Source organism: Setaria viridis, chromosome 5, assembly GCF_005286985.2.
Source record: "Setaria viridis chromosome 5, Setaria_viridis_v4.0, whole genome shotgun sequence".
Lineage (NCBI taxonomy): Eukaryota > Viridiplantae > Streptophyta > Magnoliopsida > Poales > Poaceae > Setaria > Setaria viridis.
In genome coordinates, this window is record NC_048267.2 from 39,401,015 (window position 1) to 39,427,784 (window position 26,770).

The window sequence follows — 26,770 nt, forward strand, 5'->3', positions numbered from 1 at the left end:
ATTCAGTAGAAAAGTCGTAGTTTGCAATGCCTCAGCCTAGAAGGAAAGAGGTGATGCGCTGTGGAGAAGCAAGGTTCGCACACAATCGTTAATTATACGTAGAACACGCTCAGCCTTGCTGTTTTGCTGGGAGGTATATGGACAAGAGAGGTAGAGTACAGCGCCAGTGGTGGCGAGGAGATGATGCAACACATATGAATCATATTCTTTGCCATTGCCCGTCCGAAGTGCAAGAACAGACAGACCAAACTGTGTGTGCGCGTAGGAGAGAAAGGATCGCACGATGTGAAAAACCTCAGATTTGTGACGAATAGGTAAGGTCCAAATATAATGTGTGTAATCATCAAGAAAAACGACATAGTGTTTGTAACCAGAATTGATGTAAACTGGTGAGGTCCAAACATCTGTGTAAACTAGCTGGAAAGGGAAATAAGTTTTGCTACTAGAAGATTGAAACGACAATCGAACATGCTTGCCAATCTTGCAAGAATGGCATGAATGTAGGAGTGACTTATTACACTAAAAATCAAAAGACTGAAGGCCCTGAGAAAGGGAATTGGAGCCCGGGTGCCCAAGCTGCTGGTGCCACAAATCCACCGTGGTTGTTGACGAAGCAGTGAAGGCCTGAGCTTGTGGCAGCAACAATGGGTAAAGGTCACCCTTACTCTCACTGCGGAGCTTCACCGTTCGCGTTTGAAGATCCTTAATGGAAAAACCGGCAGGGTCAAATTCAATGGAAACATTATTATCACAGGTAAGCTTACGCACAGAAATGAGATTTTTAATCAGGTGTGAAGAAACGAGGACGTTATTGAGGAGCAGCGGTGAAGAATCTATCGGCAACACAGAGCTCGTGGTGTGGGTGACTGGAAGTTGAGCGCCGTTGCCAACAGTGATAAAAGAGGAGATACGTAAAGGACGAGGAGAAGCAAGTATACCAGGCGTGGAGGACATGTGTGTAGATGCTCCCATGTCGAAGTACCACTCATCAGCGCTTGGAGGAGGCGGAGTGGCGACGCCGGCAGACTGCAGAACACTGTAGAGGGCGTTGTTGTCCCAGACGCCATTGTTGGAGTCGACTGGGGCAGGGAGCTGGTGCTGGTGCTGGGTCTTCATAGCCTGCTGGGCTTGGAACGGAGGATGTTGGCCCAAAACGCCAGCGCCAGGGGCCCGGAACGGCATAGGCCAAGCCTGGACGAGGCCCGTCCAAGGATTGTAGCTGGCAGGCCATGGAGAGGAGGGGGATTGTAGCCGGTAGGCCATGGAGAGGAGGGGCGCAGTTGAGATCCACTCCCACCGCCATCCGACGTGCCGCCCCCACCGCCGGAGGAGTTGAAGTTGCCGCCTCGACCACCACCACCACCGCGCTTCTTGTTCTTCCCCTTGGACTTGTGGCCATCGCCGGAACTGGATGACCCACCGTGCCCGGCGTAGAGGGCCTGCCCAGCCTCGGACTTGGTGTCGTGCTAGAGCTGGATCTCCTCAAGCAGCATGAAGGAGTGAGCACTCATGAACGTGTGCAACGGGGACTTGGAGGAGACGACGGGCTTGATGTAGCGGTACTTTGGGTTGAGGCCGCGAAGAAGGTTGAGCACCTAGCTGGACTCGAACACCGGCTGGCCAACATCGCGCAGGCTGTCGGTGAGCTGCTTCAGCCGAGATGTGTACTGCGTCATAGACATGTCACCTTGTTGAAGGGAGCGGAACTCGACCTCGAAGTAGACACCACGTTGAAGCTCATTGTCGCGGAACACGCCTTCAATGTCGCTCCAGACCGTGAACGCTGAGGCATGGGGCTTGTAGATGATGTTGAAGACGTTGGTGGCGATGGTGTTGTGGAGCCAATTGACCACACAGTGGTCGATCATGCGCAACTCAGCATCACGCTCATCTAGAGGAGGCAGCGCGTGGACATGGGATTCGAGACCGAACTTGCCAAGAATGGAATCGAACGAACAGCGCCATTGGCCATAGTTGGATTCATCCATGTCGAGGAGAACAGGGATATAGGAGCCGACGTTGACGGTTTGAAGTAGAGAAGTTGAGGCAGGGGGAGCATGCTCGTCGCCGGAGCTGGAGGAGGTGTCGGAGTGCACCGGGGAGAACACCATGGCGACGGGAGGCAGAGGAGCAGAAGAGGATACAGAAGTTTAGGATCGGAGGGTAACTGATACCATGTAGAAGGGAAATTAGATCAACCACACTTGGATTGATCGGTTTGGACTCATATATATACATGTACAGTCAGGAGATTGAGATAGCTACCAAACTCTAACTAAACCCTAAACTATCGGCAAGAGCGCTGCGGAGCCACGCGTCGTGGGTGGCGTGGTGCGTGGCGAGCACGGAACGCGTTGCATGCATCTGTTGCGGAGGGTCTTGGTCAGTCGTAGTAGTCGTTCTCCAACAACGCACGGGAGGTATCCAGCTATCCGGCCGGCTCGGAGAGATGCTGAAAATGGGACGGTGGTGGTGATAATGCATGCACCTGGTGTCGCCAGAACCGACCGGTGTTCCTGTCACTGTGGAATCGGCGGCCCGTTCCGTCCCTTTCTCCCAGGGTGTGACCAAAGCTACTCCACTCTTGCTGTTGCACGTCTGTTTGTGGTTCAGTTCCGAAACGAGACCGACCCTTGTGGCCAGTTCGGGACAGATCAAAGCTTCCGATTCGGTTACTCATTCGGACGAGGATTGGACTACTGGACGGTCTCTTTTTGTGTGAAACCTTTTGCTCCCTTTGGAGTCTTGGGTAGCCCCCTCAAAAGTCTGTACTACCGTCTACGCAGCTCTCGGCAGAACAGAACTCCATTCGATTCGCAGTACATGCGTGCGCCCTGCTGTCGAGTACCGTGTACGTGCACATGGTATTATGTGCGTACGTCAGTGGTCAGTTCTCACTTCTCAGCGTAGCGCCAGCCTGCAGCAACGGCGACACGGATTGCGGAATAAAGGCAAGGGGGGCTGTACTGTTCGTGGGACAGCGAGCGGAGTGGCCACACAAGGAAAGGTTTTGGCTTTAGCGGGGGGGCGGCCTCAATGTTTTGCACGCGAGCAAAAAACCGATCAGAAACCCCGGGCGGGGCTACCGATCCACAGACTTCGCCATCCGGCTAGTGGGGATCGGTCGCCAAGGGTGCACGCACGGAGCCACGGACCCGGGGCCACGGGTGCCGAACGCGAAGGCGCGTGACGTCGACGCAGCGGCGCAGCGTGACGCCCGCGTCCCTGATGTCACCGTCACCCCGCCCGCCGCGCGTCATCTCTCGTATCAGCAACTCCAGCTTGGCCCCCCACACCAGACAGACGGGACCCGGTTGCCGATCAGATCGGTGTCAGCAGAAAGCGAGGATCGACGACAAGCCATCGAGCCTAGCCTTTGCCGGCGTAGCGATCTCGTCGAGTCAGACAGTCAGTGATCACTGGTCAGTGGAAGTATGATGTGCGTGTGGTCGACGGCGCTGTGGCGCACGGGCTCCAGTGCTCGCCCCCCACCGCGTGCGTTCACATCCGCGCACGACGACACGGCACCAGATTGTCCATGTTGCTGCTCCGATCCCTTTTTGTTTACTCCTATCTTGGAAGGTTCGTCGGACGGCGAACGCACTGCCACGCCCCTGCAGACTGCAGCGCCAGGAGCAAAACCCAATTCCTTTCCAACCTGCTCGGTCGCCAGACCGACCGGAAAGCTGGCTGTAGTAGTACTAACGGTCGCAATCATTGGCGGCTAACGCGAGTCTTGTCTGCATGTTGTACTGGCTTTATCATGTTGAATTCCAACACATCGGCTTCTATTTTGGCCCTGCTTTTGATTTTTCGTGGTCTGTGTGATGTACTAGTGAGTACTCACTACTCAGAGGCCAAAAGGGGCCAGCCCAAGAACCCTCCTTTCTCCACTCATTCCTTAACCGTATCCTTGTGGTATCACTTAGGGGTTATTTGAATACGAGATCCTTGTGGTATCACTTAGGGGTTATTTGATACGAGGTGCTAAACTTTAGCAGGGTCACATCAGATATTTAGATGCTAATTAGGAGGACTAAATATAAGCTAATTACAAAACTAATTGTACAGATGGAGTCTAATTCGCGAGATGAATCTATTAAGGCTAATTAATCCATCATTAGCAAATGGTTACTGTAGCACCACATTGTCAAATCATGGACTAATTAGACTTAATAGATTCGTCTCACGAATTAGACTCCATCTGTGCAATTAGTTTTGTAATTAGACTATGTTTAATACTCCTAATTAGTATTCAAACATCCGATGTGGTAGGTGCTAAAGTTTAGCAGGGTGTATCCATACACCCTCTTAATAATGTATAAAAACCGCTTGCATAAAGAGGGTGGCAATTTAAGCATGCTTTCCCAAGCTAAGAGTATGTTCAAGCTATTTGACTATCGATAAATGAAAGATAAAGTGCCTCACAGCTGAAAATGATGTTCTAGAAATAAATGGTGGAACAGACAGGTTTTACCCTTTCAGATTTGCTTCGTGATTCCTGCACTAGAGCGCCATTCACATCTTTAGGCTCCATTTGGTACGGATCAAACAAACTGTTTCTCTAAAAAATACTTGTTTTGGAGGAAAAAAGAATTAATCCCTACTAGATGATTCATGGATTCAAAGATATATTTCTTAAATTCTTCCGGAAACTAGAAAAAACTTCGATTTCTCTCGAGAAAATTGGTTGTAGCAACGGTCGCGGCGAAAGTGAGTCTTCTTTGCATGTTGCATTGGCTTTTATCTTTGGACTTTTATCATGTTGAATTCCAACGGCTTCTATTTTGACTGTGCTTTTGATTTCGTGGTCTGGCATGATGTAGTGAGTACTCACGGGCAAAAAGGAGCCAAGAGCCACGAACCTCCTTTCTCCACTTTGTTCCCTAATCATATCCTTATGCTATCACTTAATATGATATATAAAACCACTTCCACAACAAAAAGGGGGTGACTACCGATACCTGGCACACCACAATGTACGAAATAGCGGGCTATAGCGAGGCTATAGTGGCGCTATAGAGGTTGATGCTAGCTGCTACTTAGAGCGGTTGAGCACAACTCTACGCTAAATCTCATAGCCCGCTATTTTGTACACATAAATATGTGAACGCACGTGGGAAATGGACAAAATTCGACCTTTCAGATTTGCTTCGTGATTCCTGCTCAAGGGTGCCATCCACATCTTTAGGGCCCATTTGGTACGGGATCTGCGAACCGTTTCTCTCCATAAATAGGAGAATACCTACTTAAGAAAAGCTGGTCTTGTAGGGAAAAAAAAGAATCCCAACCGAACGATTCATGGATTCGGAGTTAGAACAAAAACATTTATGAAATACTAGTAAAAAACTAATTCTCAAGAGAATCATCGATTTCTCCCATGAAATGTTTCTTTGAGAAACCAAATCCGTGCCTAACAGAGCTTTAGTGGTAGAATGGAAAGGTTGTGGATAGAGTCACCGTTCTATAGGAATGAGACGAATTATTATGTTCCTATTGGGCAAGGCAAATTCATAAATTCCAGGCATTGAGTTAGTACATTGCAATCTTGCTTGATCCATTGGTCATTGTTTATGAAGCAATTGTATTCAAAATCATTTTTAGAGGATGTTAGGGCTACATGAAGCTAGGGCCCGAGGAGTGATCATAGCTCCAACCCCTTACTTTTGGGTAAAAGGGACAAGAGGATGCCAACATGGCAAGAGGTAGCGGGGAATCACAAGGCTAGTGCTAGTTGGGTATGGCGAGAGGCGAGAATTTAAGCAGCTATTGTAAGGCTAAAGATCGCTCAGGAGGAAAGCAATGCTATGGCCGACTGTGTTCAGTAAGAGTGAGAATTTGAGCAACCAATGTAGGTAGGTTTAAAGGTCATACGAGAGGAAAGCAATGCTATAGGGGTTTAGATTTAGGGTGAGAGTGCTTGCGCGTCCGGTGGACGTGCATTTGTTATTTGGTTGAGAGGTTGCTTTTGTATACAAGATGGGAGGATAATCATATCTATTGAATTTTCGAATATGGACAAGAATCTAAAGGAGAATTGCAATGAAATCGACGAGGCTTAACTGCTTAAGAATATGCAGGTATACCTTCATTTGTCCACAGTGGTACATGTGTAAAACATGGCGCAGATTCAGGTTTAATAGCAAAACGAAAAAGAAGAACTACATGACATCAATTGGTAGTGCTACTACGTGCTGATTGAGAATCTGAGACACTAATGAACGTTGCAAAATTAATCACGCCAGCCTGACCAAAACTTAACTGGAGAGACGCAACCCCCGGCCGTAGTAATCTAGTGCAAGAAGTATAGGTACTACTTAACTCTTGCACTAATTGCAGTATTCTACGACACGGTATGTGTGCGTACGTACAGAACTTAATACTAGTACTCGTATGCCCTACGTATATCTGTAGCAGTACGTAGTCATTGTAAAATGTTGATCACTGTACACCAAAGATTCAGTGATCCGTCGCGCCTGATGATCCGTTGCGCGAGAATAGCTGTGGCGCCTGCGCCTTCAAAACGGCAGGCCGCCGCCGTCAGGTAGGCCGTAGGATTCGCCGAAGCACAGCTCGCCCGTCACGCCGTAGTCCATGACATCCAGCCCCACCACGTCCACGTCAAGCCGCGGCATCTCCGCAGCCGCGTCGTCAACGACCGGCGCCGAAGCTGCAGCGGGGGCCGTTGCAGGCGCAGGCGCGTCGCGCGTGCGGGCCCGCTGCGGCGGCACGTTGACGGCGGCGGCGCTGACCCCGCTGGTGATGCCCCCCGCCGCATCAGGAGGAGAGTGGTGGGCAAACTGCTGGGCCCCCAGCACGCACGCGAGCGACGAGACGAGCACCTGCCGCTCGTGCTCCTCCTGGACGCCGCGGGCACCCTGCAGGCGCGCCACCAGCCCGCCGGCCGCCCCGGACAGGTCCATCATCGCCGCCGCAGGGTTCGCCGCCGATGCCGCCGCCTCGGGCTCCCAGCTGGCGGCCGTGTCGCAGGTGTGGTCGTTGAAGTACATGACGAGGTACTGGGGCGGGTCGCCGCCGCTGCACTGCTGCACCTGCTTGGTGGCCCGGCAGTTGCGCTCGCGGTGGAAGCTGCACCTGTAGTAGCACCTGCGGAGGTACAAGTACAAAAAAAAAATGTGGGCAGGTGAGACGACACGCTTACTTGTTGGAATCAGAGCCTATCCTATCCATCTCCGTCCCAGCACATGGCGGGGTGGCGGGCGGGTGGCTAGCCACAGCCGACGTCACCCGAGGAGCGAGTGGTGACGCAAGCAAGATGCCTCATATAAAATACTGGTACACGTCACTGACCCAAGAAGCTCTACTTTACAATTACAAAGTTGCAACATAAACTCCACTCGTGGTCAAAAAAATCGTCACGACGATGATAGCATGCGCGCGCTCTCGAACACACACGAGAATTACACCACAAGAGGTAATTACTTTCGGGGACAAAAGGCCGGTCAAGAAAACAAGCGTGGAAGAACGTATTTTACTTGGAAGATAAACATGCGTCAACGTCAGAATGATCCCTAATCAATTGCTTTTTGTTAGAGTGAGGCCTAATCAAGCTTCTTCTTTTTTTGATGGGTTTCAAACGTGTGGGCGATTCGCCCGGCCTGACTGCGCGAGAATCTTTTAAAGGCGGACACGGGACGGTGCGTGTCAAGCCGCGGCCTTTTGCGCCTGTCTCTCTTGCCGATCGATGCCGGGCCCCGGTGCCACGCATCGCTATCCGCAACCACATCCGATCCCGTCCACCCAGAGGAACACCGTTGCTAGGACGATGCCTCCAGATGCGTCACGTTCACAAAAAAAGAAGGGGAAAAGAAAAGAACTTGCCCTTGCAGCAACATGGCAAGTTTCTTTTTCCGTCATACCGGCCGTGCAGGATTTTTGGAGAAGAAGCAGGGTTTTGTTGTTTGAATTAAATTTTAAGGCCAGTTGTAGGTTCCATTTCTGTGCTAAGCTAAGAAGCAGTGGTAAGAAGTAGCACTAGGAAGAAAGAGATGTTGTATTGACCTTGGGAACTGTGTCTTGGTGATCCTCTTCTGGCCATACTTCCGCCACTGGTACCCGTCGTAGTGCGGCGAGGATGTCACCGTTTGCCTGTGGGACAGCGCAATGCATTGCGCACGCGACAAATGAGATCGGCGTGCGACAATTTTGTTAGTGAGAACAGATCAAGGTTCCAACCGAGCTGGTTCCGATCATTTTTGTCACATGCACAGGCAGGCAGCGGACAACTCACTCTCTGGGGATGCTGTCCTCCCGGTTCCGGCGCGGGACCAGGAGCTCGGTGGCGGTCGGGCTCAGCCGGGCGGGCGTTTCCGGCGGCGGCGGAGGGGCGCGGGCTGGCGAGCCCATGATGTTTATGCAGACGGTGAAGGCACGGGACACCTCCTGCAGGATGAATGCGGCGGTGGCCTCGGCCTGGCCCTGCCCCCGCAGCGCGCGCAGGGCCTCGTCCCGCAGCCGCGCCGTCAGCTGCCGCCCCCGCGTCAGCTCGCGGATCACCGCCTCGTGCTCGCCCTCCGACCCCGACGAGATGTCGCCGCCGCCGCTCACCGCGAGCCGGGACTGCCCCTGCATGGTGGCTTGAGAGCAGAAGCCTTCGTCTTCGTCGTCGTGGTGCGTGTCGCGCGGTGTGAGATCAGGTCCGAGTTAGTTTTGTCTGTTGGTACGATTACGAATGGATCGGATGAGTAGAAGGAGCTCGGGCGGCAGCTCTGGTGGTGGTGGGGTTGGGCGGGAGCAGAGGAAGAGAGGGGGCGTCCTGGCGCTTTTATATAGCGGGAGGCCCGGGATGGGCGGGAAGAAGTCTCGTGGCAGCTGCACAGCTCGGAGCGAGCTGGAGGAGTGGTTTGGTGGCGGTAACAGGGGGCGTTCCACGGCTCACGCGGAGTTGTGGACTCGGCAGGACCGTACAGCGGGTCATTTCTTAGTACAACTGTGCTGCCCTATATCCTGTGCGTGTGTTTCGAAATTTAGAAGCTTCGAAAGGACTGAAAACGTAGAGAAAATTTGAATGGATGCAAATATCATCTGATTCAACAGAATTTAATTTATTTGCCGAGCAAATCAACTACAACAAGAGGAAATGGGCTCTGGTTCCAAAAGAAGAAGAAGAAGAAACAGGCTGAATCATAGTGTCAGTCATGGGGATAAGCAGGGGTGGATCCAAAACGGGGCTACACCCCGGGCTAAGTTGCTGAATCACAGTAAAAACATTCTAATCTTGTCTCATAAACCTCCTTTTGTTAGGCTAAATACCACATATGTTAAAGGGACTATATGGGCTCGTCTCGGGCTGCAACCCGGGCAGCCTGGGCCCTAGATCCGCCCCTGGGGATAGGCAGATAGCTTAGTTATCTCGACGCAGCGACGACACAACCCACCACGAGTAATACTAGCTCCCTCCAACCACAAATACTCTATACATTCAGTTTAAGATTTTTCCTAAGACAAACTTTTTTTATCATAGAGCTTTGATGACACTAGCTAGACTCATCATGAAAATCAAATTTATACTTTTTTAAAAAAATAATTTTATAAGATACAATTTTTTCTATTTGCAAAATTAGAAAAACTAGCCTATAGGCTGACGCCAAAATTCTAATAGTATAATTCTATAGAAATTGGTGGCTAAAGCTACATCTTGTAGACTATGTAGAGGGAGTATAAAACAACTAACGGAATTAAGGGCACATTCGTGTGCTCTAAATTGATGGAGCCAAATTATGATTGATGTAGATGCATCAGATAAATTTCTTTGGTTTCCTACTTTTTTGTTGACAAATGCAGCTATATTTTCAACTTGAAGCAGATACTGTATTTGTATGCGTACTATTTATTTCAGAATCTAGCCACTCAACTTGTCTGACTAGATTTGTTGCTAGAACGCATGAAGTATACTCATGCAAAATAGAAATAGTACAACAACCGCAGCTTTGCTATTCTTTATAGTCTTTGATCTAAAAACAAACAAAGTTTCTTATGTCTCAAACCAGCACGTATGATAGGTTATTAAGTTGTCTTTGTTTGCCCTTTCCAGAAGACGGTCGAACTTGGGGTCAACATGTAGCAGGCTACCAGCTAGCACGTACACAGCTCGTGTTGACATTTGACGACGACTAGGTTTTCCTCCGAGGAATTAACGTTGACAGCTTCAAGGGCAACACGCGATGGTATCCGTATCTCTATACAGTGCAGATACTGCACGTCACCCTGCTCTTTCACTGGTCCTTGCCGTAATTTGTTTAGCTACCGATCCCTGTCACCCGTTTTCTTTAACCCTGATCTGTTCCGTTCCGGAAACCCGGCGATCATTCGCTGAACCCCACACCAGTCGTGCTACACGTGCGACCGAAAAGGTAAGTAGCCGTGACGCCGGCCGCAGGACCAGCCACACCGCAGAAGCCTATCGGTGATAGGCTCGCCCGTGTCTCTTTGTACTGTCGCCACACGTTTTCCTGTTCGTCACTCATGATTTGACCACTGTTTTCTGGCATATATTATTGCTTGGCGCCAATGGCCAGGGCCAGCCCTGCTGCGGCCAGCGAGGCGAGGCGCTTGCTTGGCCCTTGTTCTCTTCCCACAAAACTTCCAACTTTGACACTATGCAAAAAGAAGATTCCCCATCACATCAAACTTGCGGTACATGCATGGAGTACTAAATGTAGACGAAATCAAAAACTATTTGCACAGTTTTGTTGTACTTTGCGAGACGAATCTTTTGAGCCTAATTAGTCAATATTTGGACAATAATTCACAAATACAAACGAAACGCTACAGTGTTGCTACAGTAATTTGGCACCTCCCAAATTCGCGAAGTAAACAAGGGATCGGGTTCGGGGTCCGTGCGATTAGAAGTTTCCTTGTTCCTGATGGAGATATCCTGTGGCCGCCCATGGCAAACATGGCCTGTCCTTGTGACCTGTCCATGCACAGGGACGCGCAGCCATTCCTGTCTTCTGTTGCGGTTGCGGCAACTATTCTTCTGCACAGTTTTGTTGTACTTTACGAGACGAATCTTTTAAGCCTAATTAGTCAATATTTGGACAATAATTCTCAAATACAAACGAAACGCTACAGTGTCGCATTTATGGCAAAATGCCAATTTAGCACCTCCCAACTTGGGAAGTAAACAAGGGCCTATTCCCATGTGGTCTCCAAGCTTTCTCCGAAGAAGAACCCTATCCCCGCGTTGCTAAAACAGTCACAGTTCTATCTGCAGCCGCTCATGGGATATGCCTGCCTGCCTCCATGTCATGTCTCTGTTGAAATCAATTAGAACCCTACTCCTTTCAGCGGCAACATCAGATTGAATTGGTTACTGGCTACAGTTCGATCGCAGCTCAGTCACCTTCACGCCTGTTGCCAGAGCTTTGTTGGCATTCTTTTGGTGTGCTTCCGGACCATTTCAAAGGGGGCCAAGACCTAGCATGCAAAAGGGAAGCTAAAGAACAGGTAATTTTTGTCCCTTGATGTGAGCTACGTCGCTTTCCTGCTGCAAAACTGTGAGTTGCTACTTTCTACCGGGTAGTACCGGCTGACTGATGCGCGTGTGCGTACGTCATTAACACTACTAACAAGCTGATTGGGCCCAGCCAATCACTGGGGGGTCCCTAAAACGCCGCGTACGACTGCGCAATGCAAGTAGCTAGCTCAGATTCAGCCAATGAGGTTTGCCCTTAGAGAGAGAGAGAGAGAGAGAGAGAGAGAGAGAGAGAGAGAGAGATTCAGCCATGCATTATATTGAGGCCTTTGACTCGCCGAGCTCTAGCTGATGACGGCAGACATACTTGATTTCCTGGAGGAAATTATGTGCTCAGTTCCTAACACCTGGGTCAAATAAGGAAAGAGAATTTCTCCCATGGCCGGTGTACGTTTCCGATTGTTTATAGTTAAAGAGTATGTCTCTATATGTCTGGTGTGTCTACTATACCTTGCCGACCTGTGTATCAATTTAGGTCAAAAACACGAACATGGACGAACAAGTTTCTTGCCCAGAGACCTTGATCGTCTGGTCGTTTAAATATGAGGGTTTTGAGCGCAGTTTTGTACTTATGCGTGAAACTGACTGGCAGTATAGTAGTAGAACAGTTTTGTTTCGCATTCGATCAGGAATTACATTGGAATTCCATCGGTGTGCAAGTGGACGTGAAAACCTAGCGCGATTGCTCTGGTCAAAGCATTGCCGGGATGCAAGAAAAAGCGATCCTAAATAGTCTCCGGCCTCTGGGGTCCAAGTTTAAGTAGTACTAGTGTGCTAAATTATCTGGCTAACATTTTGCAAAACCAATTTCCTCAAAAATAGTTTGCAAAACCAATTTCCTCAAAAATATTTTGCAAAAGTAATTAAAGATGTTTGCAAAGTCACAACTACAGAATTAGTTGCATGCATGGTAGCACAGAGTGAAATGTAACCCTAACAGATGGCTATGGCTTTTGATAATTGAGGTAGCACTTGCAGTTTATTATAGCTGAACCGTGTCCGGATGGTTTGGTGCAGAAGCGTCGAGGAGTCAATCATTTACAATGTTTGGCTGAAGTGTAACACACTTAACAGAGCCTCGTTGGCCTTAATTACGAGCAGGCTTGCTCAGAGCCCAGGTGTATGGATCCTGGGTTGATAAGAGTGGTAAAATATTGTTAGCTACTACTGCATGTCTCTACAAACGAAAACAATGACCAAATGCTGGCAGTGGGAGTTAATTTTATAGTACAAATAAAGAAAAAACGCATCAGCAGACCATCTACGCAATCCTAACATGCGCGAGGTATTAGATGGTTTTGGTTAAGTACTCGTCCTATCCTGGATAATTTTTCTTCAAGAAACACATATAGAATCTGAAGGTCAAGTAGTAGTAGTAGTACTCAAGCCAAAGAAGCCAAATGAGCAAGGCTAATTTCTTTGACGAGAGAATCCAAAACGAGGTCTCGGTGCGCATGTTGGCGAGTCAAGTGAGAAAGCGTGCCCTAACCAGTCAGCTCACCTGGGGTACGGTACCTAACCACGCTACCGCAGCATCAGAGTCCCCGTGATATATGTTAGATTCTCGGAAGACCATATAGTCAGCGTTCTCAGTTCTCACGTCCCGATCGACCTCTCAAGTCAGCGCTTGAGTATGTTTCCGTTGTGCAATCGGCAGTACGCCTAACAAGGCGCGCGCGCGCGCGCGCGCACACACACACACACGCATGAAACATAATTAAGAAAAATTACAAGAATCAACCCACAAAATCAGGGGGGGTTTTCAAATATCCACATGCAAATCACTTTCTTACAATAAAGTATCTATCACTTGCAAGTTTCTTTGAGTTTTTTCTGTAACCTCTGACCGGCTAAGGTATTGTCCTTAAAGAGAGGTCGCTCCAGCCTTGCACGTCTTGTCATATGTATCAGGAGCGTATGAGTTTCTTTTTTTACCCAAAACTGGTTTGACTGGGAGAATTATGTAGGATAAGTGATGATGTCATCCAAATTCATTCAGATGGAATGGATCAAGTTAAAACAGTGAATGAAGAACCAAACTCTAAAACTTTTAGCAAGTTTACTAGGAACAAGCCAAATAATCACCCACACGAGACTGCTTTATTAGGAAGTGCAGTGTTGATATCCGAAGAAAGAACCACACGGCCACGTTGAACCCTTCTCTTGCCTTTAGCTTTTTTTCAAGTAGTCAATGTAAAAGCAGGGTTGGTTTTCCCCCACCACCCGGCCCGCGAGTACATTGAACCGGGTCTTGTTTAGTTCACCCTAAAATTCCAACTTTATCACTATACAAAAAGAAGATTCCTCATCACATCAAACTTGCGGTACATGCATGGAGTACTAAATGTAGACGAAATCAAAAACTAATTGCACAGTTTTGTTATACTTTGCGAGACGAATCTTTTAAGCCTAATTAGTCAATATTTAGACAATAATTAGAAAGGAGATAAAACGAGAAATCTTTGCTAACAAATATAAACGAAACGCTATAGTGTTGCTACAGTATTTTGGACATCCCAAAGTTGGCCTTCGCTTGATCGATCGGAGAGTACCGGAACCGTGCATGCACGTTGACCTCCCGCTCCGCAGAATAAAGGATCCCATCCCTCTCTTCCCGCCCGGGACACTTGTCGTTTCTGTCTCCCTCGACGGAATCGCGCCCATGTGTCGCTGTCACCACACACACACGGCTCTCGGGCTCTGTGCTCGCTCCCTCTGCTCGCTCGCCGGCTGATGATGCCCGCCGAATCAAGCGGTGGCCGGCACTGGTGCCACGGCGGCGGCCGCGGAATCGCTGACCGGCGCTCACGCGTCCGGCACATGGGGGCCCAACCTATGGAGGAGGAAAATATATATACGGCACTGAGATCACCGGGAAATTAGAATACAAGGACTCGGCGGTTTAGTAATACGTACAGGAGCACTGAACTGAGAGGTGATCGAGCTGACTCGACACCGAACCCCATGTGATGCTGCTCGCTTGCGTACCACGTATGATTGTGGCATAAACAAGGGCGCCAACACGTTTTGGTGCTAACCACTGCGGGGCGTATATCATCGGGCATGTACGTACACGTTACACGTACGTATGCCCCGTTTTGACGATGGGGCTCCGGGTCGCCCCCGCGTGCCAGAGCGTATCTAATTCGGATTGGAGTAGCTCGCTGGTTACCTTATCGGTCATCATAATCTATCCAATCGGTGCTGGCATCTTCTTCTCCTAGCTAGTAGTTTAATGGTACGTCGCCGGTGTTTGCTGCTGGCTTCTCTCGAGCCCCAAGAGGCAGAGGGAGCTCGGCTACCCAAGGCCGGCCTGATGGGATCCCAACATCTCCAACGGATTACTTTTTTTTTCCATTCTCTTTCTCTTACCAATAATTGTTTTTTTTGCATTTTTGCTAACTATTACTGCACTAGACTACCAAAATAACTCATACCCAATTCGTGAAATCCATCTGCCAATGTCTCAACCCCTTTTACTATACCCCGGTCTAGACCCATCCTATCTTTCTCATCGCGGCCCTCTCCCTCTCACTCACAACTGCACCGCTTCGCCTCTCTTGACCATGCGGCTAGGCCTCCAAGAGATGGATTCGGCAGATGCAGAGGAGCTACAGCTACTTTTATGGTGTTCGCGCTGTCGGCGAGCGTGGGGATTAGGAGCAAGATTATAGCCCGAAAAGGGATCTTGTGAGCTCGTAGCATCTCGCAATGTGGCGGCGATTGGTGGAGCAGCAGCCATGGCGTCGCGAAAGTTAACATAGTGAGCAAAGTGGGCGGCGCCACACAACCGGTCTGGAGGAGCCAGATCTACAACCATGGCGTAGGATCGGTAGAGGCAGGTCGGAGCTCCTCTTCCTTCCACTTCTGTGAAATGTCTTGCCACGAAAAATATCGGTGGATAGGATAGAGCGGATGAATCCCTTGATGTGGTGAGATTTGAGACGTGTTTCGATGATCACTAAAAATTTTAGCAATGAGAATTTATATGGTAATCTGATATATGGAGCGCCTCCCCCTCCAAGTAGCTGTTTTTTATATTGTTAGGGAGAGGGACATTGCAGGGGAGTTGGAGCCGGGGAGGATAGGAGACCGTACTGCTCGGTGAGCAAACAACGGCAGGCGCGTAGCGTAGCTAGTAGGTGAGTGAGATGACGCCGAGGCGTAGCTTGAGCTCGGGCTGCGTACGTCAGAAAAGGGCCCAGCGAAGCAGAGTGGGCCTTGTCGCGTAGCGCTCTCCACTCGTCTCCTTCGCTGACTGCTTCCTGCGGCTTCCGCGCGGCTTCCTTCCCCTCCGGCCTCCCCCTCCTCCTTGCCGAGGTGCCGAGCCGCGAGGCCTATAAATAGAGCGACCCGGCAGCTCCACTGGCTCCGCATCTTACTCCAGCTCTCCTCGGCCTCCAGTGGTTGCGCCCGCAGCCCGCTGGCCACAGAGACGACCTGGTGGAAGCCAACGAGCGAGCGAGCCGCGAGAGCGTGAGGCAAACCAGTGATCAACTGATCATCATCCAAGTAGCTAGCGAGCGCAGCCACACCTCACACTACTTTACCATGACGATGGACACCCCGGCCGCCGTGGTGCTGGAGCTGATGACCATGGGGCAGCAGTCCGCGGCGCACCTCGGGGACCTGCTCCGTACCGCGTCCCCGGCGGCGTCGCCGCACCAGGAGCTCGCCGCCGAGATCCTCCGCTGCTGCGGCCGCGTCATCGACGCGCTCAGGGCCACCGCCAGCGGTCGCAAGAGGAAGGCGCCCGAGTACCACCAGGAGGTAGCGCCGCCAGCGGCAGGAGCTTATTGGTCTCCTCCTCCTCCGGGGCCGCCGCCCAAAAGAAGGTGAGATGAGATCACCGTGTGTTGGACCGTGAACCGCAAAGGCCTAGAGCCTTGCGATCTTGGGCGATTTAACAAGAAGCGGCCGGTGTGCTAACAAACGAATCCTCCCTTTGATCTCGCAGGGCGCGTGGGGCGGAGGCCGTGAAGGAGGTGACGAGCGGGACGACGGTGGACGGCTTCATCTGGAGGAAATACGGGCAGAAGGAGATCAACGGGCACAAGCACCCGCGGCTCTACTACCGCTGCGCGCACAAGCAGCAGCAGGGCTGCAACGCCACCCGGCGGGTGCAGCGGACGCGGGACCACCCCGCGGCGTACGAGATCGCCTACTACGGGGAGCACACCTGTAGGGGCGCGGCCGCTGCGGCGTGCCACCTCCAGGGAGGCGCGCCGCCGCCCGCTGTCGTCGACTTCGGATCCACCTCCTGGGGGTCCGCCGACGCGAGCACGGGCGGCTCGCCGGCGGCCTCCATGTCGCAGTCGCAGGGAGGCTGGTCGCCGCCGCCGTCGGTCTCGCCGTCGCCGTCGTCGGAGGTCGGGTTCGAGTTCGAGGCCCAGACGAACGAGTGGCACGACATGGCGACAGTCGACCAGCTGATTTGCGCGACGACTCCTTGCTACGCTTCTGATCCGGTGATGGAGTTCTTGGACGGGAGCCTCGGCTGGGAGTCCGTCCTCCTCAACGACCCACTTGACTTCGCCGGTCTCCATCACATTGCTACTACGTTTCAGTAGCTTCGTTAGCAGCTCAGCCGTGTTGTGCCCAATCTGGGCAGGACAGTAGATTTGGATGTGTAGTCGACGTCGTTGTAGTACGCTCCGACCGGGCAGTAATGAATGGCGACCCACGAGGGCCGAGTCTCTCTCAGGCTCTGCTCGAGACTCGAGAGGTTTGCCGTAGAGCTAGAGCACACCACCGATTAATTGGTTTCTATAGTATGCTAGTAGTAAGATTATCTTGTTTCAGCAGACACCTGGACATGTTAATACAGAAATACGTATGGACTATTTTCTTAAAAAAAACACGAGGAATGGTTGAACATACAGAGCTCTCGGGGAAAAAATATACCTGCACAGTTGCACATTAGAAAATGGAGTCAACCGAAGGAAAAAAGTGACGTGTGGGACGTCAGCACTGTTTCCGACAAGAATGTCATCATGTGAAAACAAAAAAGACTCGACATCTGTGTTGACAGACTTCGATTAGCCAAGGGGAAAGCGGATCATTTTTGCGCAGCGCAAAGCTCACGGTACCTGCTAAACTTTCGCACGTCACATCGTTTCCCACGTCAATGTTTGATACTAAGAAATGTTAAATATAGTCTAATTACAAAACTAATTGCACAGATGGAGTTTAATTCACGAGACGAATCTATTAAACCTAATTAGTTCATGATTTGACAATATAGTACTACAGTAATCATTTGCTAATGATGGATTAATTAGCTTTAATAGATTCATCTCGCGAATTAGACTTCATCTGTACAATTAGTTTTATAATTAGTTTATATTTAATCCTTCTAATTACATTCGAACATACCAAAGCTTTGGATGTACGGTATCCACCACGAACGAATGAGCTGATATTCGTCACGTGGGATTTAAGGACATATTTTTTAGTAGACCGATTGACTAAACAAGCAATGCGTATCTTTCAAAAAAAAAAACAACGCCTAGGTAGATTCCAGAACGTGTAAAAACTGCATACCAGCTTATGGCTGGTTAAATTCAGGGTAACAGAAAAGGAACTAGAGCAGGAAGGGTTCCATATCATCCACCAGATATAACTGAGTGCAAGAAACAAAAAGAATACGGCTTGATAGTTTCCTCTAAAACATTGAACGCGTTACAGCACAACTATTTCCCCATGCAATAAACAACAGACAAACTGAACAGCTAGCTACATCATGACCTTTGGAGGTCGTTTATTAATGTTGCTCAGGCTTATCATCTATATTACATGAGTAAAGGAACGATTTGTGGCAAAGAGGCCGAGTAAGCAGGCAGTTCTTCTGAATCCATGTGTCACTGTGCAGTGACACCTAAGACACTAGAGACAAACCGAGCTTGCCTGAATTGAACGCTGAGGGAAATCCAAAGCAGAGGGCCATAATCTTCCAAGCCCAAGTTTCCGGGTGATCATCTGATTCATCCCAGCTCTGCATAGTATATAATATTGAACTAGTTGAGTTACCAAAGTGTATAGACAACGTAATAGTAGTATAGTATGTGCAGTGCAAATGGGAAAGCACATGTTGCGTAAATCAAATTTACCATTAGTTCACAGAATCACTCTTGCTGCTTAGATCTTTGGGGGCACCAGTCGCCATGCGATAAAAGTAAAAGGCTGCCACCACCCCACTGCAGCACAATTCGAAATTAGTCTCTACACAGGAAAAATGGCTGTTGTTGCTACACAGGAAATGAAAAGCTTAAGCACTGAAAGACAAGGGAACTGAAACCTACTATTCAATTTAAGATACTATAGGTTTAGGTTGATAAAGAGTGGTCTATAACCAACCATGCATCTATGCTAATCGATAACATTTGTCTAGTCATTGACATAAACTATTGTATCATTAATATGTATTAATGTTTTAAAAGAAAAGCTCCTCATGTTTTGGGAGGGATGGTACAAACATGTGCTACAAGGTGAACTGAACGCACAGCAGGAAAATGTGTCCGAAAGTCAAGAATTTAGTAAATGTAATTTTCTTACTCATGTTTTCTGCTATAACACTGAAAGTTTGACAGGGGGCAGTACAAAGATAGAATACCAATGGATCAAGAAAGACAGCTCATCTTTAGGAGACTATAAATTGATAGGTGATCAATCACAACATCACTGGTTACCAGAAAGTTCAAATGCAAATGGACAAGAAGATTTTCACATCCATCTAAAGAAAAATTTTATACAAGACATTTCTTGAGCCTGCAGCGCAGGTTGAGACACAAAAACATGTGATGAGCCCATGTAACATTATCATCAATCGCTAAGTGTTCCTGTGAATGTAGAATACTACAAACAATTATACTAACCTGAGGAGGACCATGAAAATTTTTGGGAACCAGCCATACTGTAGGGTACAAAAAGGATATGTAAATTAAATTCTTAAGATCACAAGAAGAAAACATCATAAATTTAATTTTTGATAGAATCGCTATTAATGCTACAAAGAATACCTGGAGTAGAACTGAAAACTCCCTGAAGAAGATGATAGTAGCAATTGCTGCAGGTCACAAGTCAAACATCAACAAATTACTAGCTAGAAGCCTAACAATTTTATGGCTTATCAGAACTTAAGTGACAATTTGATATGTAAATCTGTACTCTTGAGATATAGCTAATTCATGATGAATCAAGAATCATTCCATGGCCAATAAGAGAAATGTAAATCATCATAAAGATAACATCATATAATAATTACAGAGCATGTTCTATTATAAAAGTTTGAAAACTCTGATGCTATGTACCTGACCAATAAATAACAATTCTGTGTTATGACATCCAAGTAGATCATTATAGAAATCTAACAGTACTGGAACTGCGGTAGTATAAACTTTAATCCAGTTCAAACCATGATACTAAGGTCAGATATCAAACGGTGGAATGGTATGTCAGGTTTGTAAATGAACAAGAGCAATTTATAAATCCCACTTGGACAGGAAACTAGAAGTTAGAAATGCAACATTATGCTTTACCAATATTCTTATCACTACTAAATTAACATTAAACATTCATTATAAGTTACAAATTTAAGATGCAGCAGATACAAAACCTTATGAAAATCATCCTATATATTTTTGCCGTGGGGTACATTAAAGTTCAATCCAGTGTTACGGTAACCGTAGGAACAATCCATACTAAGGTTACTTTTATTAGAATTATGAGAAACCTAAATAGTATGCGTACTAGAACAGTAGAGATATATAGCCTCACTACAAAAGGCTACTAAAACGGTGGATATGGAACTTTCCCTGACAGCACAAGGTTATAGGGAGAAGCATTATAGTAAGCTATGCCTATCAAATTAACATAGTTACGTAAACATAATAGAGCATCAAAATTTGAAAAGGGCACATTAAACTCTATGAACAAACACAAAAAAGACACTGGAACTTATCAGCCGATCAAGCAAATAGTAGTCTACTATTTGGAAGCTAACATTCCAAATTTGATACTGCACAAGCCACAAACAATCCTTCTATTTTATCTTCAATCTGTTCTACTCTGTTTATGTTGAGGCTACAAACTTAAATGTATGTTAAATAAGCATACACGGCATGCATCTCAGAACAAGCTAAAGACCACAAGTATGCTTCTCCAAGTATTCTAAATCATGAAAAGCACAGACAAATCGCAGCACAGCAAAAATGGTGGCAGAAATGAACTAACCAGCTTGCCCTTTCAACAGAAGACGAGGCCGACGTCCTCCTTGTCTTTGTGATCTCAAACTTGAGATACCCAGAGCCAACAATGCAAAGCCAAGAACAATACCAAAGCGAATTGCAGAGGTACTTCCAGTCAACATGAAGTTAAGGAAACCCCCAACAGTAAGAAAGGTACCTACAGGAGACGATGCAAGGGCATGAACAACTTTGACCCTACCAGTTGGTATGAAGTTATGGCAACAGCTAATTGACAGTACAACTAATCACATGGTCTAGCAACTATATTCCTCTTAGTGTATACAAAATTCTCAATCTCAGAGAGTGAAATTAATTTGCATTGAAGATTCCAACATGGAGCATTTACATACCGAAGGGAATGCCCACATGATAATCCTCATACTCTGATGGCCAATTCAACTTTCCAAGAGCCCTGAACGTCGTCGTGATGTCCTTGATCGAGTCCGGGGAGTTCTGGGCTGCCATCGTTAGATATTCTTGTCCCTCCTGGCCAACCTCCGACGCGATCACGCTCAGGTCCTTCTGTGCTTTGTCGGCCTGTATCTTCAGCTTCTCAGAGGCCTCCAACAGCACCTCCCTTGTCCTCTTGGAGTAGACATCATAGGCCTGCACTGACAGGGCCTGCATCCGCAGGGCCTCGGCCTTGAACTGCTCCAGCATTACCTTCCAAGCTTCCTGAGCCTCCTCTGGCTTTATTTCCTCCTTGCTGTTATCTTTCTCATCACCCACCCCTGAACCCTCCTGAATCAAGCAGCAGGATGGATAATTTGAGCACCAAAACTCGGCCAAGGAATCATGAAATGTGTCGTAACACACTGATCAAAACATCGCAAGGAACCCAGCCGGTAATCGAAATGAACACCACCATATGACAAGCATCTCCCATTTGGCAAATACTCTACTCATCACATTCAGGGCAGTCAAATAAAGCGCACTGAGTCAACAAATTTGCCCAAATGTGGAAAATCGGCGACCAGCTGAAACTACGCGGATCAGTTAGGCGGAAGCAAAACAACCACGCCAGCGAGCGAGGGAATCTCGGCGCGGAAACAGCAGCGCGCGCGAGGATCTCGGAGAGAGAAGGTTGACTCACGGTTTCCTCCCCCGCGAAGGCGGCGACGACGCGGCGGGGCCTCCCGGCGAAGCGGTGGCCGGCCGAGAGCGCCCGGAACGAGGCCTCGAGGCGGCGGCGGGACGAGGACGAGGGGCGCGCGAGGCGCAGGGACACGGGGGCGGAGGCGAGCGGGTGGAACGGGGTGCGGGCGGGCTGGCTGGGGGCGGCGGCGGCGGCGGCGTGGAGGAGGGAGGCGGCCATCGGGGACGGGCGGTGGTTGGGCGCCCCGCCTCGGGAAGGGAGGAGACGGGAGGGAGAGGGCGGGGTGGCGAGGGGTGGTGGGAGCGGTGGAATGGAATGGGGGAGGCGCAAGGCGGAGCGGAGGGGGCCGGGCGGCGGACGGCACGAAGGGGGGAAGGAGTGGCCGGTCGAGTGGGGAAAACGCTGGGATTTTGTGGGGTTTCTTGGGGGCTTTTGGCCAGTTTTCTTTTCTTTTTTTTTTTGTGGGTCGGAGCTCGCGACTCGGGTGGGGGGTTTGTTTGTTGCGTGGGGGCTCGGCTATCGCGGCGCTTTTTTGCCAGGCATCCGTTGCGTTTCGCTTCGCTTTCCAGGCTTCCAGCACGTTTCGAAGCGCGCCCGTCATGTCCAACTCAGGACGAACTCGCTGGTGAGCTCCCGTCCGTCGCGTGATCGTATCCCGTTTGTCGCACATCTCCGCTAACACATGATGCGCACACCGTATGTGTGAGTCTGTGGATTTTTTCTCACCGTGCTAGCTCAACTTGTTGTCGTCTCCAGTCCTTCACTCCCTGCCAACGCCGCTGCTCCGGTCACAGACTTGTTCTGCTCTTGTGACGTTGTACTTGTACCGGCCCAACCTGTGCTTATATTTCGTTGAGTTTGTGCGTGTGAACCCCACTAGCATATACTCTGGTAGATGGACGAGCCTGCTGAGGTGCAAACCCCAGGGCGCTAGAGAGGAAACACGTGGCTTACTAGAACATTGAGTCACTGATAAACACTTTGTTACTGATGACACATTGTCACGGAGCAGGCCGGCGGAGACGCGTTTGGCAGCGCTCCCAGCTTCTCGCGTGGAGCGGAGTGGCCGGGAGCGCTGCCAAAGGGAGGCGCGTCGAGAGGTCTTGTGCGTGAAACAATACTACATCCAAGTGGTGGTATGTGACACGATGCGCAAAAGGAGAAACAAACGTGCGTGCAAATGGCTGGTCGCTTGATAGAACCAAAAGGCCATAACCCAGATCTACCACGTCTCTTCAAGGCTGCACGTGTATGCCGATCGATCATTGGCTCATTCCTTTGAACTTGGCGAACTATCAGAGTCTAGCAAATAGCAAATCTGAAGACTGAGAAACCTACTCCTTCCGTAAAAAAGAAATGCAACTCTTGCTTCGCGAGAAGTCAAATAGTTTCGAGTTTGATCAAATTTATAAAAAAAATACCAGACTGAGAAACCTACTCCTTCCGTAAAAAAGAAATGCAACTCTTGCTTCGCGAGAAGTCAAATAGTTTCGAGTTTGATCAAATTTATAAAAAAAATACCAACAATCACGTCTCCAAATAGATTTAGAATGAAAATATATTACATGATTAATCTATTAATATTTATTTTGTACCTTAAATGTTAGTACTATTTTGTATAAATTTAGTCAAATTTAAAATTGGTTGATTTATCCGGAAGCGAGGGTTCTATTCCTTATTCCTTTTAGGATGGAGGGAGTAAGTAGGCCACTTTCATAAACAAAATCTAGCTAGCATCAGGGCTAAACTTTGGGGGTCAAAAGATAACAGTCGTATACTTCATTTGTACCTTTTGGTCAAAAGAAAACGACGGTTTTTTCACAGAATAGATCTTGAGAATTTTTCATATTCCTTGTACAGAAACATCACAATTGCCATAACTTCTCGAGGTGGAGCCCAATGTGCCACAACCGTGCCCGTGCAGCAAAGAAACAGATTCCGAACACACATTGCCGCTGGCAAAACTGCTACGGTGCGACACGCAGCCACACGCAAAAGGAGCTTCCACAAGAAAGACATCGATGCTGTCTCATGCTCACTCTCCAACCAAGCAAGGTATTGGTTCTAATTTTCCTCACAAGAGTCACCTGTAATATCTTCATCCGCAATTAGGGTACCTTTGTTTAATGGACACAACCTGGAAGAAAATTAGCCCAACACAGAACCGAACCTGAAGGACATTTAATTTTTGTGTGATTGTATACATAAAAACTTCAAAAACTCTGTGCACAGCCACTGGTAGAGAATTGCTTCTGATGGAATTTAGCACGGGCAAAACAAGACGTAAGGCAAAAATGATACAGCCACCTGACATCTGTTCTATAACATCAATGTATGCAATCAGCGTTCCTAACAAGCTCCTCACTTAACGTTGCCGTTGCGAATAGAAGATCTGCATGGACCAGCTGATGTAGTAAAGGGTATCCCTTTGAATGTTGCAATTCCATTCTCGTCGGTACGAAGATGCTGGATGCATGATACAATGAAGTTAGTGCTTAGTGATAGGCTCACACTTCATGTGAATAAATAGACAACGTCATTCAGCAAATATTAACAAACATGGTATTCAAATTATCAGTATCTGATGATGGAGTATGTTATGGTAGCCAAGAACATCCAATTATGACAAGTGATGGAACGTCATATCAAATAGGACATTGCTAAAATCATACCGGGGTAATCTTGTCCAGCTGCTTTTTCTTTGGATTTAGAACATCTTCAGGCTTTCCATCGAACCTACATGTGAAAAATAATTTAATCAAACACTATATAAAAATAACTAGTAAACAAGACCATTGCTTAAAATGCAGGCCAGTACAAAGTGTAGCCGCAGAAATAAAACCCGAATAAATTTGAAAATAAGCTATATTAATTTCAGAAGTAAGCACAAGCATGCAAAATCCTTATTCTACAGGACCCCGTGCACCCAAATAAAAATGTCAATCAAGCTGACTTGTGGCATTCCTTTCCTAAAATGGCAAAGAAAACTGATCCATGACTTCGTTTAGGTTACGCTTGAAAGTTCAAACTAAGTTCGTACAACTTGACTAACATATTCATGATTACAAATTGGGGCACTACACAGAATAAATGCTCTATAGAACTGCACAAGTGAGCCTTTAAATAGAATATATACCATTTATAACTATAAGACAAAATTCTTACCCAGCAAATGAAATGCGCTCTCCAATCTTGGCTCCTTCTGGAGGAATCAAAGGCTCCACAGCAGTATGATCTTCAGTTGAAGCGCACAGAACCTGGGCAGAAGATTAATACCAAAAAGAATATCTCAATAAACCCTCCTCAACAACAAAAGTTGCAGTTTGAACCAGGAGTTAAGAAACTATAGTTCTATGGTACTACTTTGCTGACAAGAGCATTTGAAATCAGAATAAACATTTACAAAAGTTGTTTGTTATTTTCTTCAGTGAAAAGTGTAACACCATTATGTTACCTATTTCTTGTGTTACGCCACAGCAAACAGTAAGACTTGTTTGAAGCTTGCATTCCTTCATGGTACTCCCTCTATTTAACATTATTAGGCATTTATTTTGTTCATCAATATAAGGCTTATTTCATATACTAATGCAAAATGTGTGGTTCCCTATTTGCCCTAATAACTGCTCCACTCTTAACTTTAAATGCTTACATGCATGCATTAAATAGTTTTTTAGACAGTAATGAGGGGTAAGTTAGTCATTTTGAATCGTTTATTGGTTTGTGTGTATGGCAAAATATGTGTTGTAAATTGTAATTTCAAATGGAGGGTATTTTGGGAAGTTTTGATAAACCTATGGATCTTTTTTTTCGAACTTTACAGACAACCACATTTTCAGTTGTTTGCTGAGCTACACAAATGGTTAACAGATAATAGGACATACCAATCCAGCAGACATGACATCCCTCAGCTTCCCAGGCTTCACATTTGTGATCAAGACAACGTGCCGATTCTGAATGGGGAAGTGTCAGGTGTTTTTGCATAATACAGAACCACAAACAACTTCAGAAAGCAAAAATGTTTGAAAACAACTTGAGTTCTTTCTTGCTGCTAACTACTCACAGTAAGATCATCTGGGCTACAGTACTTTGCAAGACCACTGACAACTTGACGCACATTACCATCTCCCAAATCTATCTCCTCAACCAAAAGGCTGCTCAATTATCAATCTGAATGTTAGATTGAATGCTAGAACAGAAGCTTTGAGAAAAATCCAAAGCATGATGAAAGTGTGAAAATACAGCACCTGTCAGCAGATGGGTGCTTCCATGCTTTCCGGATAAGGCCAACCTGTATGTTCAGGATACTGATATTGCACTCTGAATCCTTGTCTGCAGTTTTCTCTGGAGCTTTCTCTGAAGCTTTCTCAGCTGTTTTCCCTGCAGACTTATCTTTCTTTTTCTCACCAGAGGTTTTGTTGTCTTTTGCAGCAGAAGGTTTTGTTTCCTTATTGTCTGAAGCCTTAGTCTAAAGTCAACCAAGAAAGGAAATTACAAACTTATCAAAAAAGGACAACTTGTACAAGAAAGTAGTCTCGATAAACGAACATGAAATCAGCAATGCTATTCAAAAAGCTGTAAATGACTAAACATGCCATATAAACTAGTACAAAACAATAAGAGTAACACATTTACAGCCCATCAAACTTTGTGATACATTGTACATGTAATACATAATCACAAAGATGCAATGGATTTAAATATGCAATACCGAGGCAAGAAACTGTAGGAAGAGATGAGATGCCAGAAAAATTTTAAAAAAACAAATATTAACAGTAGCATGAGGCTGCAAATGGTTCCCCAGAAGTACTGATCAAGAAGATCTGATAAAAGTGACAACTAGCGAGAATGTATAATGGCAGAACAAACTACCTCCCCTACGGGTTTCTTGGAGTCGGCACTTCCATTTGACTTGTCAGCAATCTTCTGTCCTGA

The 26,770-nt window shown here is 47.5% G+C and overlaps 4 protein-coding genes and 1 pseudogene across 4 annotated transcripts in view; 1 reads left to right on the forward strand and 4 right to left on the reverse strand.

Moving 5' to 3' along the window:
* Positions 1-234: 234 nt before the first annotated feature.
* Positions 235-2,665, reverse strand: LOC117856531 (uncharacterized; annotated as a pseudogene).
* A 3,444-nt stretch (positions 2,666-6,109) lies between these two features.
* LOC117855651 (uncharacterized) lies at positions 6,110-8,769 on the reverse strand. The gene is made up of 3 exons (XM_034738035.2): positions 8,252-8,769; positions 8,023-8,109; positions 6,110-7,107 (listed from the first exon to the last, which is right to left on the reverse strand). Exons 1-3 carry the CDS (start codon positions 8,590-8,592, stop codon positions 6,519-6,521), a joined length of 1,017 nt encoding a protein of 338 aa, XP_034593926.1. The 5' UTR covers positions 8,593-8,769; the 3' UTR covers positions 6,110-6,518.
* Positions 8,770-15,866: 7,097 nt separating this feature from the next.
* LOC117857652 (transcription factor WRKY45-1) lies at positions 15,867-17,374 on the forward strand. Its single transcript, XM_034740439.2, has 2 exons — positions 15,867-16,332; positions 16,455-17,374. Exons 1-2 carry the CDS (start codon positions 16,049-16,051, stop codon positions 17,065-17,067), a joined length of 897 nt encoding a protein of 298 aa, XP_034596330.1. The 5' UTR covers positions 15,867-16,048; the 3' UTR covers positions 17,068-17,374.
* A 707-nt stretch (positions 17,375-18,081) lies between these two features.
* Positions 18,082-22,201, reverse strand: LOC117857651 (protein FATTY ACID EXPORT 3, chloroplastic). Its single transcript, XM_034740437.2, has 7 exons — positions 21,836-22,201; positions 21,093-21,483; positions 20,729-20,899; positions 19,516-19,562; positions 19,372-19,409; positions 18,607-18,693; positions 18,082-18,491 (listed from the first exon to the last, which is right to left on the reverse strand). Exons 1-6 carry the CDS (start codon positions 22,055-22,057, stop codon positions 18,609-18,611), a joined length of 954 nt encoding a protein of 317 aa, XP_034596328.1. The 5' UTR covers positions 22,058-22,201; the 3' UTR covers positions 18,082-18,491; positions 18,607-18,608.
* Positions 22,202-23,999: 1,798 nt separating this feature from the next.
* Positions 24,000-26,770, reverse strand: part of LOC117858723 (tRNA-aminoacylation cofactor ARC1) — a 5,766-nt gene continuing 2,995 nt past the window's right edge. Inside the window, exons 6-12 of the mRNA XM_034741852.2 lie at positions 26,708-26,770; positions 26,083-26,303; positions 25,899-25,989; positions 25,720-25,788; positions 25,004-25,095; positions 24,511-24,574; positions 24,000-24,304 (exon numbers count right to left, since the gene is read on the reverse strand). The exon at positions 26,708-26,770 is cut by the window's right edge and continues 54 nt beyond it. Coding sequence (XP_034597743.1) covers positions 24,200-24,304; positions 24,511-24,574; positions 25,004-25,095; positions 25,720-25,788; positions 25,899-25,989; positions 26,083-26,303; positions 26,708-26,770 — 705 coding nt within the window. The 3' untranslated portion in view covers positions 24,000-24,199. The remainder of the gene's footprint in view (positions 24,305-24,510; positions 24,575-25,003; positions 25,096-25,719; positions 25,789-25,898; positions 25,990-26,082; positions 26,304-26,707) is intronic.